The 19,318-nt window shown below is 45.6% G+C and overlaps 1 protein-coding gene across 1 annotated transcript in view; it reads right to left on the bottom strand.

Annotated features, from left to right (window-relative positions):
• Positions 1 to 19,318, bottom strand: part of RAB4B (RAB4B, member RAS oncogene family) — a 56,073-nt gene that overhangs the window by 32,946 nt on the left and 3,809 nt on the right. The window contains exons 2-4 of the mRNA XM_073598547.1: positions 11,323 to 11,403; positions 5,538 to 5,652; positions 3,460 to 3,522 (exon numbers count right to left, since the gene is read on the bottom strand). Coding sequence (XP_073454648.1) covers positions 3,460 to 3,522; positions 5,538 to 5,652; positions 11,323 to 11,403 — 259 coding nt within the window. The remainder of the gene's footprint in view (positions 1 to 3,459; positions 3,523 to 5,537; positions 5,653 to 11,322; positions 11,404 to 19,318) is intronic.

The following is a 19,318-nucleotide window of genomic DNA, read 5'->3' as shown; positions in this document are numbered from 1 at the left end:
GCGCCTCCCCCTCCCTGTTTTTTTCCTTACATGTCTTGCAGCGTTCTGGACAAACTCTGAAAGATGGCTGCCTTCCTTTTTAACCCTTAATACCCATTTCTATGGATACATCACCATCCAGCTATTACAGCCACAGACTATACCAGGCATGTCCAAATTCCGGCCCGCGGTCCGGTTTCGGGTGGCCCGCCTGGTAATTTTGACATATATATCTTTTGTGGCCCCCAACAAATCCCCAGCGCCGGGGGCCACAAAAGATAGATATGCTGGCTGCCTTGGGGGGGCGGGACGAGCGCTGTACAGGATACAGGAGAATTTCCTGTTTACACAGCGTCCTGCGCTGCCATTGGACAATTGTTTTGACCATCATAGGAGGCGGGACTTTCAATTGAAGCTGCCGATAAAAACAGGAGTTTCTCATGTATATCTGTTGGCGCTCGTCCCACCCCCTCCCTGTCTCCTCCAAGGCTGCAGATGGACATGAATCAGGCTGCACTGATGGCAATGGTGAGTCTGCATTCATGTCAATGTGGTGGGGGCTGCATTCATGGCAATACGGTGGGGGCTGCATTCATGGCAATACGGTGGGGGCTGCATTCATGGCAATACGGTGGGGGCTGCATTCATGGCAATACGGTGGGGGCTGCATTCATGGCAATACGGTGGGGGCTGCATTCATGGCAATACGGTGGGGGCTGCAGATTAGTGGGGGCTGCACCGATTAGGCTGCATTGATGGGCACTGACCCTTATTTTGCTTCACAGTTCTTTATTTAAAATTTAAGATTTTTTTCCTGAAACTTCCTTTTTAAAGTGAAGGTGCGTGTTATAAGCAGATTAAATACGGTATATCCAAATAACAAGCCCGAGCTCATCTATTCACCACACACAGCACAAAGGCAAGAGAATTCTTGTTGGGCCGTGTATTAGCGCTCGGACGGACACACTTAGACCAAATTTTAATGGTTTAAGAATGTCAGTCAAAATGGTCGGCCCTCAAGCATGTTCTATTCATCAATCTGGCCCTCTTTGAAAAAAAGTTTGGACACCCCTGGACTATACCCCTAAGGCTCGGTTCACACAGGGGCAACCCGACTTACAGCACAACTTTGCAAGGCGATTTGTAGGCGACTTCAGTGCGACTTTGCGCAACTTACAACGCGACTTAATGTTGCCTCCAGGACAGGCGACTTTGGCTGTGGCCAATCACAAAATAATCAGCTTTGTGGGAGGGAGGGGGTTGCCTGGGTAAACGTGGGAAATACCTGAGTAAATTATTTTCTTCTTCCTGTAAAGTCGCTTCAATATAGATGGAGATCCGACTTGGAGGCAACTTCCATTGAAATCTATGGGTACAAGTTGCCTAGAAGTCTCCTTGAAGTAGTACAGGAACCTTTTCTGAAGTTGGAGCAACTTCAGTAGTGTACATTAAGACGGCTCTCATTCACTTCAATGGAATTTCTTATGTCCAGCGACTTGGGGCAACTTGAGGTCTGACAAGTCGGGTCCCAAGTTGCTGTGGTGTGAACCGGCACTAAGGATTACTCCACCTGGAGCGCCAGATAAACACTGACTATACTGATCACCTGGTAAAGGGCTGCTGTGATTTGCCCTTTACCCTGATCGGTGATCAGCTGTGTCTGAAGGACACAGTGGTTACAGCGCTCCTGATGCGTGCGGAGGTAGGGTTCTGGGAGGACGTCAATAGACACCCTTCGGGAAATGTGCGACTGCGCTGTAGTCGTCATTCGGCAATAGCGTGGTCGGCAAGTGGTTAAATCCATATTTTTTTTTTTTGGTGCACATCACTACCACTTTCATTTTCTCAAAAATCTCAGGATGAGGTGCCCTCTAAATGCGATAGTCTATACTCTACCACTTTAATTTGTCAGTCGCTTATGTACATCTGAATCTACTACTTCATCCAACACCACCCTTTCCACAGGTTAAACAATGCCGCTGTACAAGTGTGGCTATGGTGCTCCTCAATAGATACAGTGAAAGAGTGAGTGTAGCCACCCTAAGAAAGGATGGGGGCAAACAGATATTTTATGAGATTATAGCGGTCCCAAAAATAGAAAAATTTGGCACCGCTAAAATACCATAAAATATCTGGAGGGACTCGGCGGTGCTGTACGAGCGCCGCCGAAATCACAGAGCCGAGATACACATAGTCGGGTGTATTCGGCTCTTTCCGGCGCCGCTCACTGTCACGCCATTGGACCTGTGTTATGTCCATCATAGGGCGGGACTGGGCGGGACTGTGAGCGGCGCCGGAAAGAGCCGAGAACCCTCGGCTATGTGTATCTCGGCGGCGTTCGTTCACTTCCGCCGGCGCCGAGTCTCTCCGAACTCCGCGGCGCCATATTTAAAACTACTACCATGTGTATGGCGGCGGCGGCAGCGGCAGGAGGCATGGACACTGGGGACAAGGCTGCACTGGGGACAAGGCTGCAGAGACAAGGCTGCACTGGGGACAAGGCTGCACTGGGGACAAGGCTGCACTGGGGACAAGGCTGCACTGGGGACAAGGCTGCACTGGGGACAAGGCTGCACTGGGGACAAGGCTGCACTGGGGACAAGGCTGCACTGGGGACAAGGCTGCACTGGGGACAAGGCTGCACTGGGGACAAGGCTGCATTGATAAGGCTGCACTGGGGACAAGGCTGCATTGACAAGGCTGCACTGGGGCAAAGCTGCAATGACAAGGCTGCACTGACACTGAAAAGGCTGCAATGACACTAACAAGGCTGCAGATGAACACTGATGAGGCTGCATTGATGGGCATTTTAATGTAAGTTTCTTTTCCTTAAACTTCCCTCCTAAAAGTTTTTTTCCTTAAAATTCTCTCCTAAACTTGGGGTGCGTGTTATACGCCGGCGCGTGTTATACGCCGATAAATACGGTATATAAATCTGATATATTGTGTGAGATTTACTACAATTGGTGCACACAGAACCTGGTGCAGCTGTACATGGTAGCCAATCAGCTTCTAATTTCAGCTTGTTCAATTAAGCTTTGGCAATAAAACCTGGAAGCAGATTTGTTACTATGCAGAGCTGCACCAGATTCTGTATGCAGCAACTTTAGTTTAATCTCCCCTATTGTGTCAGCAGGGAATGACTCAGATTAATCACAAGTGTCAATACTTCACATAAACAACATGTGACATGTTTATGTCCAAAGCTTGTCTGAAATCATATGACATTGAGAACCATATCCAGAGCAGTTAATGATTGTCCTTTTGTTGGGCCAATAACAAACAGCAGTCAGCAAACCCCAAGAACAAGTCTGACCAGAACGTTAGTACACAGATCGGGCGAAGCTGAGACACCGCGTCTCCTGGGTGCACAAAGCTGGTTTAAAGAACCTTTCTGACGGAGAAACCCTTATCTGAGAGACAACAAAATAAATTAAAAAAAAAAAAAAAAATGTAATAAAAAAAATGACATATGCTCACCTTGCAATGTCATAGACAAGCAGTGCCCCTGCTGCTCCTCTGTAGTAGCTGCGGGTAACAGATCTGATAAGAGGAGACAGGAATTAAAGATCAAATCACATGTTCTCATAAACTGCATATCTTATGAACTTGCATCATTTATTAAATGATGGTTTATGAAACATTCCCCCCCAAGCAAGGCAGGGTTTGATCCCCCATCGGGACTTCATTGCTATGAGCTCAGCAGGCAGATTTCCCCCGATCTGCAGTCCCTGTGCGCCATCCTTGGTTCTGCTGTGCACTCCTATCCCTTTTGCTGCCAGAGCCGTTTTTGTGGCTTTTTCGCACATGTTCAGGCCTGAAGATTACATATACCCCAAAAATATATTTTCTGAAGGCAGACACCCTAGAGTACTGGTCATCGACCCTGGCCTGTTAGTGGGCCCTGAGGACAGGGCTGATGACCACTGACCTGGCCTGTTAGTGGGCCCTCAGGACAGGGTTGATGACCACTGCCCTAGAAAATAAAATAGTGGTCGTTTCAGTTTTTTATGTGAATTGGCGACAGACTCCAGTACCCTATATTTTCTATAGGCGACACTTTAAAAGCCCCCTATAGGTCACCAGTTTAGCGTTATGGAGGAGGTCTGGTGCTAGAATTGTTGTTCTCACTTTGGCGTGGGCTGCGATATGTACCATGTATATCGCAAGCAAACTTTTCAAGCGTAGGCGCCCCTGACGGGTGCATTTACGTTTGTACATGCGTATATGTGGCAGTAGGGGGGGGGGGGGCTCAACATTTTTTAGTTATGGTTGAGTGCAACTAAAATTTTTTACAATTTACTTTTTTCTTTCCATCAAAAAGGCCCCTATGTGATTTTCTTTGGCGACAGGTTCTCTTTAACCCCTTCCCGACTAGCCGCCGCAGTTATACTGCGGCAGGATGGTTCCCCTGCGTGAGCCGTCGTAGCTGTACGTCGGCTCTTTAAGACGCTGTAGCAGGCAGCGTGTCCCCGAAGCTGACACGCGTGCCCGGCAGGCGCGATGACCGCCGGGCACCCGTGATCGCTCGTGACAGACACACAAATCCCGGTTCTGTCAGGGGAGAGGAGACAGACTAAGTAGGAAAAACGATCTCTCTCCTCCTCTAGTCAGCCACATTCTCCCCACACCCACAGTTAGAACAAGTCTAGAGAACACATTTAACCCCTTGATCACCCCCTAGTGTTAACCCCTTCCTTGCCAGTGACATTTATACAGTAATCAGTGGCTATTTTTAGCTCTGATCGCTGTATAAAATGTCACTGGTGACAACAATGTCCGATGTGTCCGTCGCAATGTTACGGTCCCGATAAAATAAATAAATAATCGCAGATCACTGCCATTTCTAGTAAAAAAATTAATTAAATTTAAAAAGCCATAAATCGATCCCCTATTTTGTAGACGCTAATACTTTTGCGCAAACCAATCAATATACACTTATTGCGATTTTTTTTTTACCAAAAATATGTAGAATAATACATACTGGCCTAAACAGATAAAGATAAAAAGAGATTTTTTTATTATTATAGCAAAAAGTACAAAAATATAGTTTTTTTCAAAATTGTCGCTTTTTTTGTTTTGTTTATAGCGCACAAAATTAAAACTGCAGAGGTGATCAAATACCATCAAAAGAAAGCTCTATTTGTGGGGAAAAAAGGACATCAATTTTGTTTGGGGGCAACGTCGCACGACCGCGCAATTATCAGTTAAAGCAACGTAGTGCCGTATCGCAAAAAATGGCCTGGTCAGGAAGGGGGTAAATTCTTCCGGGGCTGAAGTAGTTAAATGGAGACATCCAGGGTCTAAAAACGAGGGGGTTCCCGTTTTGAGGGGATATGAAAGCACTCCAGCGCCACTGGGGGCACCAGACTGCTTTCATTTGACAGCCAGAAGCCGACTTGTCAGACTTACACGCGCTGTCAGATCCGTACGGAGCCGGCAGCGAAAGGGATAAAAAGGGGAACATAAAGCTCTTCACAGCAAAACACAAAAATGGTTTGGTTCCAAGGATGATCTAAAATGCAACAACCAGATCCTAGATGGCACCCAAATCCTACCTAAACCTTTCCTGTCCAGCTGTATCCCAGATCTGGAGTTTCACCGATTTACCACCAACATTCACGATCCTGGATCCAAACTCCACACCGATTGTATGATTGGAATCTTGTTTAACTGGAAGAAATGAAGACACGTTGGTTGTTATTCTTTACCCACTTGCCCTCCACCAATGTACATTTAAAAACTGCGGTCGGGTGGACCTGGTAGCTGGAGCGCTGTTTTGAAAGGGCACTTTGTTTACCACCTGTATGCATGCCGGATGTGACTATCCTTAGACAGTGCAGATCATAGGGAAAACGCGTAGAGCCAATCAGTGGCTCTTTGCCTTGTGATCCCTGTGATAGAACTGTAAACAGTACTACCGTTTACAATTGAGAGCCCTCCCGTTTATTTTACAATGAAGGAAGGAGGATTTTATCATTGGAGGGGTCCTAAGAAGGTAAGTAGCTGCAGCTCGCTCTAGTGACTTGTATGCTGACACCTTCACATCTCTTAAATTGCACATTAACCCCCTCATCTCCATCCTACCACTGTATGTGACCTGTACATTATATATTAACCCCTTCCCCTCTGTGTATGATTTATAAGTAACAATGTGCTGTATCTAGTGCACCATCTCCAATACCAGTTTGTATCTTCAATTCTTTCACAGCTTACGCTGGTGCGGTTTAATCAAATGTACTTATATCTAATCAGTGTCTGAGTAGCCTGTAATAGCAGCATTGGCAAGAGAGTATATGGTTGGCTGCCTAAGTGGCTCTAAAGACTTTCAAGATTTTACCTTAAATCACTCCCAGCATTAAAGTAAAGCTCCACCCAAAAGGGAAAGTTTCGCTTTAAGGACTTGCGCGCACCCCCACACCCCCCCCCCACTTGCACAATTGTCACTTTTGAGGAGCGGGGGGGTAGAACAGGTACTTGATTTTGACAGGTACCTACTTCCCAACTCTCCCCTGCAGTCTTCTGGGACACTGACAGGTCCCAGAAGACTGCATTCACCAATCACAATGCGCAGCGCAGCTCGCGCATGCACATGGCTGTGAAGCCGCAAGCTGTCACAGCCGGGTGCCCATAGTGAACATGCCGGCGCCAGGGCCTGAAGACAGTAGGTGAAATTGACTGGGGTGAGCACACCGCTGGATCGTGGGACAGGTGAGTGGCTGTTTTTTAAAAGTCAGCAGCTACAGTTTTTGTAGCTGACGACTCTCAAAAAAAGAAAAAAAATTTACACACACACACACACACACACACACACACACACACACACACACACACACACACACACACACATATCCTCAATACACAGAGCAGCCATAGGCTCCTGCTGCTGTCAGTCAATCATGTGCGGAGGGAGCTGGAGGCGTGGCCAAGCCGTGCAGTGTGGACGCATGCAGCCCAGCTCAGGAGCGTACCCACACGGGGGCACCCACAGAAAGGAGTGAGGGACCGCCACTCTATGCAATAGCTTTGCATAGAGCAGGCAAGCTTAAAGAGGAGCTCCAGCCTCCCTCCAACAATTTCAAAGTCAGCAACTACAAATACTATAGTTGCTGACTTTTAGTAGGACACTTACCTGTTCCAAGGGATCCAGTGCTGTCCTCACCTAGGCCAATTCTTCAATCGGCTTTGGGTCCAGGAGCAGACATCTTAACTAAGTGAAGCCAGCTAGTTTCCCACTGCGCATGCACTTTGTGAATGGTGCCAGGGGAAGGAGGGCCCTAACTTCCGCTTGGATCACAGAGGTGATCCGACCAGAAGTTAGGACGAATACCAGTCAAAACCAGGTACCCTCCCCCCCCCTCCCGTCTAAAAAGTGTAAACTGTTAAGAGGGTAGGGGATGCAAATAAGCGTAACTTCCCCCTTTTGGGTGAAGTTTCGCTTTAAAGAAACTTTAATTTTTTTTCTATTAAAAAAATTATATATATATATATATATATATATATATATATATATATATATATATATATATATATATATATATATATATATATATATATATATACACACACACACACACACACACACTTTAAAGAGGCAGCAAACCCTGATGGGTTTACTTCCTCTTTGTTTCCCTGCAAAGGTAAAGCATAATGGGCTACTATGCATCGCATAGTAGCCCATTATGTGTCACTTACCTGACACACAGGAGCCTGCAATGTCACCGCTGTCCCCTCTGCTACGGAGCATCCATCTTCTTTACAGGTATCGTGGCTCCGGCGCTGTGATTGGCCGGAGCCGCGATGACGTCACTCCCGCGCATGCGTTAGCAGCGGCATGCTCAGTGCGCCTGCGCACCGCTGTCTACGGCGCATGCACAGTAGACAGCAGTACCTGTCCTTTTGCAAATATCTCCTAAACCGTGTAGGTTTAGGAGATATTTCTTGGACCTACAGGTAAGCCTTAATCTAGGCTTACCTGTAGGTCAAAGTGGTCTGTAAGGGTTTACAACCACTTTAAGCAGAAAATGTGTGAAAGTGCCTATGGTTAATGGTACCGGGTCTAGGAAACACTTGGTTGTCCCATAGCCAACCAACCTGAGATAATCAAGTCTTCTGAAAAATGCAATTTTAGAGGGTTACGCATGTAAATGAGTGAGACACAAGCCTGGGAAACAGTGCCGGTGGCTCCGCACAGTTTAAACAAATGTATTTATTTTTTACCAATATGGAAATCACTATTGATTTGTCCGAAATTAAATCCTTCGCTGGGTCTGCTGGCTTTCACCTGTTTTGGAGGGAGCTAAGGGTTAAGTTCATCATAAATAGTGCAGTTTTGCAGGAAGAAAAATGTGCATTACTTTTTCCCTGAGGAGCCTGGAAAGCATTGCATCCGCAATCAGGGGTGCAATGCCAGACTCCTGCAGACAAGCCCTGCAGCTTTCAGCCAGTACCTGCATATGGGCTGACTGTTTACAAGCTGCAGGGCTTGTGAATGAACTACCAGGCTGCTCATCAGCGACCTCGCAGTCCATTCAGAGCCACAAGCCCTCAACCACAATGCCTGATGGTAGTAATAGTTTGTGCATTCACAGGTAGCTGTGAATGGATGATGTGGCTGTGTGGGTGGAGCACCGTGCGGCTGCGTAATTTTCAAATAGAGACAGCGGGCGCAGGGGAGAAGGATCCCCCGCTCGCTGTCATTGCAGGAACATGTTACATGTTCCGCCCTACATACGGGTGAAAAGTGTAACATGTTCCAAAAAGGTCAACTTATCCTTTAAGCTAGCCATACACTGTTGGAACCTCTGCGGTTTCCTGATGAACTGGCCGAAATTTGCTCAGTGGGAGCTGGGAGGAAAATTGGCAGTCGAACAGCACCTACATCCAATTAGATTCAGCTGCTGTTCAGGCATTTCAACAGCAGGCAGGGACAGCTGGCAAAACACAATAGCCACAGCCGGAAGTTGAGTAGTGTGGAGGGAGGAATCTGTTAGTTTTCTTTTTCCCTTCAGAAAATCTCTAGGTCAGGCAGGGCCGGGACAAGGGGTGGGGCACTGTGGTATTATGTGAGGTGGAGGGGGGGAGCGAGGAGATGTGTGTTGGAAGGGGGAATTTGCAGGGCTGCAGGGGGTAAATATTGTTTTAGGTGAAATTTGTGGTGGTGGTGGGGCGTACTAAATGTGGCAGTTTAGGGAGATTTGTGTTGGTAGGGGGGATGGGGGGGGGGGAGAGAAGATTTGTGCTAGGAGGGGGGGAATTTGTGCACGGTTGTCCATCATTGCTGTCAGTGAAGGAATAGTTCCCCAAGGGTCGGATAAAGGCGATTTGTTAGGAGATTGAAGGCTGTGTAAAAAGAGCACGATAGTGCCTGCGTACTCCAGCCTCTGACGAAGCCTTGTCTTGTGGGCGTAACGCGTAATGTGGCGGCAGGCGCAGGTCGTCATTGCACTACCCGGAAGCTGCCGTGCAAATCAGTGTGGATTAAACGATGTGCTTTGCTTTACTTATCCATTAAAAGAGAAGTATGTTTTTTTTTTTTATTCATACTTACCTAGGTGGATGCAGAGCCACAGTTTGGAGACCCCTGCTGTATGTGTATGATCATCCTTACCATTTGCCACCACTCTGAAGTCTGCCTTGTGCTGAGAAGTGCAGGGGATGCCTCCCTGGCTGTGGATTAACCCGTTTTTAAGGTGAACCCCTGATTTGACCTTTTATAATCTTAAGATCCTTCTCAATTCTGGGTAATAGATCGGTGCACCGTGTCCAGTCTTGTCTCACTTATCAGAGAAGTGGATTACAGAGTTATCTGAGTACAAGAAATGGACTTTTGGAGCACACTGACGTTTATATAACTGAAATAGCATCATCGCTATTTTATGACTGAATGGATGTACCTTGATCATGATGAGTTGCAGCTGTGTTCTGTACATAATCTTATTTAATTGCACAGGAACATTCACTAAATTATACTTTTTTTATACCCTTTAACATGATAGCAAACCCTCAGTTTTTACACTTTCAGCAGCTGATTTGATCCCTTACTCAGTACGCACCTTATTTAGCTTTTAATCCTTGCCTATGTTCCAGTTAAGTTGGTGCCATGACCCCTGCCCCAGGTTTCCTGTTTCAGGGGGTGGCTCCTTTCTCAGCTCCCCCTTGGAGTCACACTTGCACGCAGGGGCTAGAATTGTGTTTCTCTACATTGTGCATCAGTAGAAACACACAGCCCCATAGTCTAGCATGGCAATGTGTTCCCCTGCTCATCCCTTCTGCAAGCTGACTGGCTAGAGACTGCATTGCTCACGGTTAACTATTTGCTGTGAGGACTGGAAGTTCAGGGAAGCAGCGCTGAGAGAGCAGTCGCCAGCAACATTAAAAGTTGTAAACTGCAAGTGCGTGCTGGGGTAATCATTTTAGTGACAGTAAAGTCATTTTTTGGACTTGCACCTACAGGTATGCACTCTGAAGGAATAGCGTCGGACCTTCAGAGCTCCGTGCTGCAGCAGACGGCTCCCTAGTGCATGCACGGGGAGCGAAGTCCTTGCTGCCCCGGCCCCTCATACAGTCGGAGCCCGTGATCCGTGAAGGAAGACCAGGGGTATAGGAAGGCCTGTCAGGGGTGACAGCACGCCGCTGGCGCTCTGTAGGAAAGGGCTGTACTTCAATGACATTACTAACGTTGCTAAAGCACCTGCCCACACCCCCCCATTAGGGCAACAGGCAGGGGGATCTTCTCTCCGCACCCACTGTCACAATTTAAAAAATGCATTGCCATGCGGGTTCCGCACCACACAGCCACGTCATTTCAGTCACAGAGTTCTGTGAATGAACTACAAGTACCATCTCCCACCTCGGTAGACAGCTTGTAGATCTCAATAAACAGCGAGGGTGCTGGTGAGCGCTCTCGTGGTTCATTGATCTTCTTGGACTTAAGTAACAGTCTACCTGTACAGGAGGTATGAGCAGACACTGACAGTCTGCAGGAGGCTGACACCGCAGCCATGATCTGCTGATCACGAGTGCAATGCTCTTCAGACTCCTAATAATAAAAAAAAAAAAAAAATGCTAATTTTTTTTCCTGCAAAAAATGTGCATTTATTTTTCTTTTAGGTGAAGGTATCCTTTAAAGCCCTTAATGTTCTTTAAGACCATCCCATAATGTTGCTTTCCCCATTGTCCCAACCTAATCCTCACCGTTTCAGAGCAGGCAGATTTCCTTTTGGCCATTTTGAAAAAGTAGATCCTCAGATAAACAGTATTAGGTTATTATAGCATTTGCCATCACTAGAGCATAATCTAATAATTAGTCTGTGACCAATGTAAATGATTGAGAATACTTACATTTGCTCTCGATGAACTGGTGCAGGAGGCAGGACTTCCCTGTTCCTGCACTGCCAATGACCAGGAACTTGAATAGAAAGTCTGAAAAAAGAAACAAAACACACCAATGACAGGCAGTCCAACAAGGGAATTCTCTTTGGTAATTTTTCAGAACAACATGTAAAAGATGTGCATACTATGCAATGATACAAGCCCATGGCCGAATCATTGAGGTATAAAGGGCCTGGGAGTAGGAGCACCAGAGACTAGTGGGCCACTGTTTGTTAGGAGATTGAAGGCTGTGTAAAAAGAGCATGATGGTGCCCGAGTACTCCAGCCTCTGATGAAGCCTTGTCTTGTGGGCGTAACGCGTAATGTGGAGGTAGGTGCATGTCATCATTGCACTACCCGGAAGCTGCTGTGTGAGTCAGTGTGGATTAATCACTGTGCTTTGCTTGAATTATCCATTAAAAGATAAGTGTGGGGGGTTTTTTTTTGGTTTTTTTTAATCATACTTACCTAGGTGGATGCAGCATCGCTCCGATGCTGCATCTGTACCCCGGCGCCTCCAACAACCGAGCCATCAAACACTGCCGATCGCATGTTTTTCATAGCTCTGTGAGCTCTTTGCTAATGTTCTGGTGGTTACGATCCTTCTTAATGAGTACTAGACATTTGTTTCACATGATGTTTGTAGGAAATCGCATGACAAGTCGCCCCTTATTGTCTGCATTGGAATCAGTCAAGATTGTGAGAGTAATTCCTGCACTACTTTTTGCAAGTTCAGGTCTTCCAAGTAGCACTACTTTGAAATCGTGCTACTTTAAAGTGAAGTATCACAATTTCAATGTCGCGATTGGTGTGACCTGGGGGGATAAGTGTTGGATAGGGTAAGGTAATGTGGGAGGGGTGGGCTTTGTACAAATATAATTTCTGTCCCACCTTTAAATTATTTAAAACCATAAAGAAGCATTTGGAAGGATTAGTAAATAAGATAAATAGATGCACTATTAGAAAATAGAAGGTACTATGTACAAAATGAACGAAGAACACAAGGAAACACTATAGAGCGATTGAAGCTAGTTGTACAGAAGCTGGTGGAGAGATCGACCTCTGTACAACCAGCCAGACTCTGCCTATAGATGGATCGCAATTCCGCCGGTCCCTGCTGAACCTGTCCAACCAGCTTCATGGAAAAAAATTGTTCGATCGCTGCCGCCAGCTAAAGCCAGGGGGTTTTAATGAATGCATTCTGGTGGCAACTAGGAGTGTGTGGATGGGGGAAACAGTTTCATTTTCTTTTGTTCAACTCGCTGGTTGAAGGAAAGAAAATGAATCATGTACGGCCTGCCTATGTATACATTTGTGGTGAAAAAAGGCGTACATAAAAGCTAAAAAAAAAAAAAAAAAAAAAAAAAAACGCTACAGACCACAAGCCTCAATGCACATCCTGTAGAAGTAATAGATATCAAAGTAAGCCAACAACAAATCACAACTTTATATATTACCAACATTGGGGGCATTGGCCTGTTTCCTGCGGGTCCCATTCCTGGACTTCTCACTCAGGATTCTTGCACAGGGCCGTATATTAGGTATTTGGCCATATGGAGTAAAATACTCGGTGTTGTGGTTCCCCCCCTGATGTATTTTTACCCATAGACCTGCATTACAAAAAAATGCCGTGCATAGCTATGCGAGTGTAAACAATGGCACTCGGGTTTACATGCATGTATTTTTCAAAAGGTTACATTTTATCTGTTGACAAATACACCCGTACATTTGCAAATGTGAGTGCCGGTGTCTACTCATGTATAACCACCCACAGCTTTTTTTGTAATGCAGGTCTATGGGTTCAAAATACGGTGTAGCTCACATAAGCCACAACAGGAAGCATACACTATATTGTCAAAATTATCAGTGTGTGGTGTGTGTATATATATATATATATATATATATATATATATATATATATATATATATATATATATATATATATATATATATATATATATATATATACACACACACACACACACACACATATATATATATATATATATATATATATATATATACACACAGTCACACACGAACTTTAATGGCATCCCAGTCTTAGCCCGTAGGGTTCAATATTGGGTTGGCCCACCCTTTGCAGCTATAACAGCTTCAACTCTTCTGGGAAGGCTGTCCACAAGGTTTAGGAGTGTGTCTATGGGAAGGTTTGACCATTCTTCCAGAAGTGCATTTGTGAGGTCAGGCACTGATGTTGGATGAGAAGGTCTGGCTCGCAGTCTACGCTCTAATTCATCCCAAAGGAGTTCTATCAGGTTGAGGTCAGGACTCTGCCTAAACTCACTCATCCATGTCTTTATGGACCTTGCTTTGTGCAGTGGTCTAAATCATTTGTTGGAGGGGGGATTATGGTGCGGGGTTGTTTTTCAGGGGTTGGACTTGGCCCCTTAGTTCCAGTGAAGGAAACTCTTCTGGACTGCCCACCACACATATACATATATAGGTACTACAGGTATGTAGTTTTGTACAGCAGGGCGGCCCGGCTGTACAAAACTACGTACCTGTAGTACCTACGTACGTGCGCGGGTCTGGCAGGCTCGATGTCCGTTGGCCACCCACGATCGCACCACAGAGAGGCAGAACAGGGATCTGCCTATGTAAACAAGGTGGATCCCTGTTCTGACAGGGCACAACACTGAGATCGGCTGTTCCTATTGATCAGAAACAGCGATCTCTGTTGTCCCAGTGAGCCCATCCCCCGCACAATTAGAACACACACTGAGGGAACACAGTTAACCCCTTGATCACCCCTAATGTTAAACCCTTCCCTGCCAGTGTCATTTATACATTGATCAGTGCATTTTTTTTTTTTAGCACTGATCACTGTATTGGTGTCACTGGTCCCCAAAAAGTGTCACTTGGGGTCAGATTTGTCCGCCGCAATGCTGCAGTCCCAAAAATAAATAAATAAATCGCAGATCGCCGCCATTACCAGTAAAAACAATTAAAAAAAAAAATTAAAAGTTCCTAAATCTATCCCCTATTTTGTAGACTCTATAACTTTTGCACAAACCAGTCAATATACGCTTATAGGGATTTTACCAAAAATATATAGCAGAATACATACTGGCCTAAACTGGTGAATACATTTGATTTTTTACATATTTTTTTTGGATGTTTTATAGCAGAAAGTAAAAAAATGTTGCAGTGCCGTATGGCAAATAAATGGCTTGGTCATTAAGGGGGTAAATCCCTCTGGGGTTGCAGTGGTTAAGGTGTCAGCATACCAAGACATTTTGGACAATTTCATGCTTCCAACTTTGTGGGACCAGTTTGGGGATGGCCCCTTCCTGTTCCAACCTGACTGGTCATCAGTGCACAAAGCAAGGTCCATAAAGACATGGATGAGTGAGTTTGGGGTGGAGGAACATGACTGGCCTGACCTCAACCTGATAGAACACCTTTGGGATGAATTAGAGCAGAGACGGCGAGCCAGGCCTTCTCATCCAACATCAGTGCCTGACCTCACAAGTGCATTTCGGGAAGAATGGTCAAACATTCCCATAGACACACTCCTAAACCTTGTGGACAGCCTTCCCAGAAGAGTTGAAGCTGTTATAGCTGCAAAAGGGTGGACCAACTCAATATTGAACCCTACGGGCTAAGACGCCAATAAAGTTCATGTGTGTAAAGGCAGGCGTCCCAATACTTTTGACAATATGGTATATTTTACTCTGTACGCCTTATATATGGCCGAGTGCCAAAGCCCTGAAGTCTCATTCATACGACAGGTTTCAAAGCTCAGGCGTGAACACAGAAAAATGCATGACCATCTAAAAACACATTCTAACATCTTCCCGGGATGACTGCTGTGTAGGTTGTGCGTGTTACAGCACAATGTATTTTCTTCTAACATACTGCAATCCAGCACACTGGTGGGAACATAATACGCTCATATGTCCCCTCCCCCAACTTTTTCATCGAGATCAATAACACGAGTATCCTTCCCCACCCTCATACCAGGGACCTCGCTGGACTCTGATCTCTCCTTTCAACCTCATATCCCAATCACTGCTCAAATCTTCCCACCTAACATTCCATAAGGCCCCATTCACACCAGGCGATTTGGGATCGTGGGCAGAGATTGACCGCAATTTCAAATCGCACTACAATAGTGGCAAAAACGCACCAGGCGTGTTTGGGTGCCATTCGTCACCTAAACACAAGGCAGTTTTTCTGTGACAAATCGCAGCAAAAAAAAATCCTACGAAGCTTGCAGCCAAAAAGGAGCAGCAGCGTCTTTTGGGCGACAAGCTTTGTTCGACAAATCGCAGCAAAACCGGACCGCGTTTTAAAGCGAAGTATGGCTTTGGAAAAAAAAAAAAAGCAAAACATTTATACCAGGGATATGCAATTAGCGAACCTTCAGCTATTGCAGAACTACAAGTCCCATGAGGCATTGCAAGACTGACAGCCACAAGCATGACACCCAGAGGCAGAGGCATGATGGGAGTTGTAGTTTTGCAACAGCTGGAGGTCCGCTAATTGCATATCCCTGATTTATACTAACCTAGGTAGAGTCAGCATTGATTTGATGCATCTGTCCCCCCGCCGGCTTGGTAGTTAAAACTGAGCGATCAAAGACTGCTGATCGCTCAGTTCTCCCCTCCACTCTGAGCAGAGAGCTGTGACTGTAGACTTCCAGTCTTATACCCGGAGCACAGAAGAGTCTACTGCAGAGCCCCTCAAAGCAAGCAATGTATTCCATCAATGAACACAAAGCTTCCTCTGATTGGTAGAGGTTGTGACATCATCAGCCCGCTTCTCTGACTCAGCCAATCAGAGGGAGCTTTTTATATATATATATATATATATATATATATATATATATATATATATATATATATATATATATATATATATATATATATATATATATATATATATATATATATATATATATATATATATATATCTTGCTCTAAGCAGCACTGCGGTAGATTTATCTGTAGAATCTAGTGTGTTGCAGGTATGAGACAGGAAGTCTTGACTCGCACCCGGAACACAACAAACAGTTTATAGAGCACATCCAGCATCCTCACAGGTTAGAGGGGGACAGAGTTCATGTGAGCCAGCTTGGCCCAAACAAAACTATGTAAAGTGTGTGGAAAGCTCTTTAAAAATTCAGCGTGGCTGTCCATGGCTCCGCCCACAGAGCCCCATCATCCATTCACGGAACTCTGAATGAAGGACTACAAGTTCCGTCTACCACCCTGGAAGAGGGTACTGTAGAGCACTGCGCTTGTTGTCCTCCTCCGGCCCTATAACAGAAGGTCCGCAGCTTCCATATGGACCCTCATTCCTGCAATGCACTGATTGAGGCTGCAATGTTCTGCAGGTCTGACTGCAAAAATAATACACTTTTTTTTTTAAATCTTTTATCAACGTAGCTGCATTTGTTCAATTTTTCCTAAAGGTAGCTATACTTCATTTGAAGTAGGTAGTTAATCATTTACCTTAAAGTGGAGTTCCACCCAAAAAATGAAAACTTCCGCTTTAAGGGAATGTGACCCCCTGACATGCCACATTTGGCATGTCATTTTTTTGGAGGGGGGAGTGGAAACCCTCTTCTTAGAGGGTGCACAGTGACAATGCCGGCGCTGCAGAGAGGAGTGGGGCTTCGTTCCCTCCGCATCGCTGGACCCTGGGACAAATGAATGTCCGACTATTAAAAGTCAGAACGCCGCTTTAAAGTCATTTTGTGCAATGGTTTATCTCAAACCCCGATTGTTTCTGTCTCGGGTTTACATCTTTAAGGCTCGGGTCACACTATTGCGATGTGGAAACCAGTGCGATTCCAGTGCTCCCATGTCTCCGGCAGGCAATTCACACTGTCCTATCCAAACCACTGCAGTTGTCAATACAAAGTTAATGACATCCCCAGATCGGTTCGCTGATAGCAGTAGGAACTGTCAGATGGTGCAGGAATCGGATCGTATAGGTGTTCACACCCCTGCAATCTGATTCCAGTGCGGCCCCAAAAAAAAAAAAAAAAAGGTCCTGAACCATTTTGGTCCGAACGTGATGCAAATTCAGCCATACAATCTGTAGGGCTGAATTTGCATCGCACAGACATCATATATAATCTGCCCAGCAATGAGGTGCGAATCACATGCAATGTCTGACATCGCTATAGCGTGAACCCAGCCTTAAAGTGTTTTAAAGGCAGAAGGTTGTTTTCATCTTAGTGCATTCTACGCGGTATGGTAAACCTTTTGTATTCAGCCCCCCCACCCACCTCCCACTTCCATATTAAGTCGAGCCCAATCTTGATCCAGCAATGTGCACTGAAACAGAGGCTCTCTTGGCTCTCTCCCTCCTCACTGGCTCAGATACAGCAGTGGGAGCCATTGGCCAGGTCCATATGGAAGCTGCGGACCTTCTGTTATAGGGCCAGAGGAGGACAACAAGCGCAGTGCTCTACAATACCCTCTTCCAGGGTGGTAGACGGAACTTGTAGTCCTCCATTTACAAAATTCTGTGAATAGACGATGCGGCTCTGTGGGCGGAGCCATGCACAGCCACGCTGAATTTAAAGAACTCCATCTTTCCACGCACTTTACATAGTTTGTTTGGGCCAAGCTGGCTCAAACGTGGTAAGTAAAACTTTTGTATTTAGCCCCCCCCCCCCTCCAATATTTACCCGATCTCAATCCAGCGATGTGCACTGGAGCCGAGGCTCTCTCCCTCCTCATTGGCTCAGATACAGCAATGGCTCCCGCTGCTGTCAATCAGAGCCAGTGATGAGGGAGCGGAGGTCACAGAGGACACAAAGAGCAGGGTTCAGGAGAGAACAACAACGAGTGCCCCCATAGCAAGCGGGGGACCTGAAAAGAGGAGGATCGGGATGCTATGTGTATAGAGCAGGTGAGTAAAACAGGTTTATTATTTAAATAATAAAACAAACAAACATTAGGATCCTTTCACACGGGGCGGATCCGTTTTATAGGACTCGGCTTTGCTCAGCGGGGGGATCACTATGCTGAGCAGGCAGATGACAGCTCCATCTCCAATCACTGTGCAGAGACGGTCAGAGTCCCACCCTCCTCTATGGGGAGATCACATGAAAACCGTCTGCCTGTCCGTTTTCATCCAATCCGCCAGACGGATAGAAAATAGGACCACCATCCCTCTGGATTTGGCAGACAGGATCGGATTGGATAGCGGCAGGTGACAGCGGACATGTCACCGCTGCTCCATAGGGGTGAATGGAGGATCCAATCAGTTTCCGCCTGAAAAACTGACAGATGGCCCTGATTGGACAGCCTGTGTGAAAGAGGCCTTATAATCACTTTAAAGCCCAACTCCAGGAAAGATTGAAGAACCTCCCTTGCAGCGGGGCTGTGCCTGCATTGTAGGCGTTAAAGCAGCAAAAAACAAAACAAAAGAAAATTAAAAAAAAAAAAAATTTTATATTACAGCTTTCCTATTTTTCTTTTTTTAAATGTGATTGTGATGTGATTTAGATGCAGCTGCATTTGTTTTCTCTTTTAGACTTTCTTCTAATTTCATCTGGTGATCCGGCTAGTAAGTCAGAAGAAGAACAAGCTCTCTTCCAGATGTATCAGTTGCAAAGATGAGACAAACTATTTACCACTGACAGGGGTGCTTACAATGATTCCTAGATTGTAAGCTCTAAGGAGCAGGGCTCTAGGATCCCCCCCTGTATTCAATTGTATTGAAATTGTACTGTCTGCCCTCATGCTGTAAAGCGCTGCGTAAACTGTTGACGCTATATAAATCCTGTATAATAATAATAAGATTTACTCATGTAAAACCTTTATCCAAAAAAAAAAAAAAAAAAAAAAAAAAAAAAAACAACTGTTTGCTATAACTGCTTGTAAAGTATTAGCTGGAGTTTGTTAGTGTGTTTAAATCTGCTAGTCCATCTAATACTCACCCCCCCCCAGACTGACAACATTGCTGTCCAAAAGGTGCCCCCTTT

Source organism: Aquarana catesbeiana, linkage group LG09 (genome assembly GCF_042186555.1).
Source record: "Aquarana catesbeiana isolate 2022-GZ linkage group LG09, ASM4218655v1, whole genome shotgun sequence".
In the NCBI taxonomy this organism is placed as follows: Eukaryota; Metazoa; Chordata; class Amphibia; order Anura; family Ranidae; genus Aquarana; species Aquarana catesbeiana.
The sequence above is the reverse complement of the archived record's forward strand: the minus strand, read 5'-3'. Positions and strand labels throughout refer to the sequence as shown.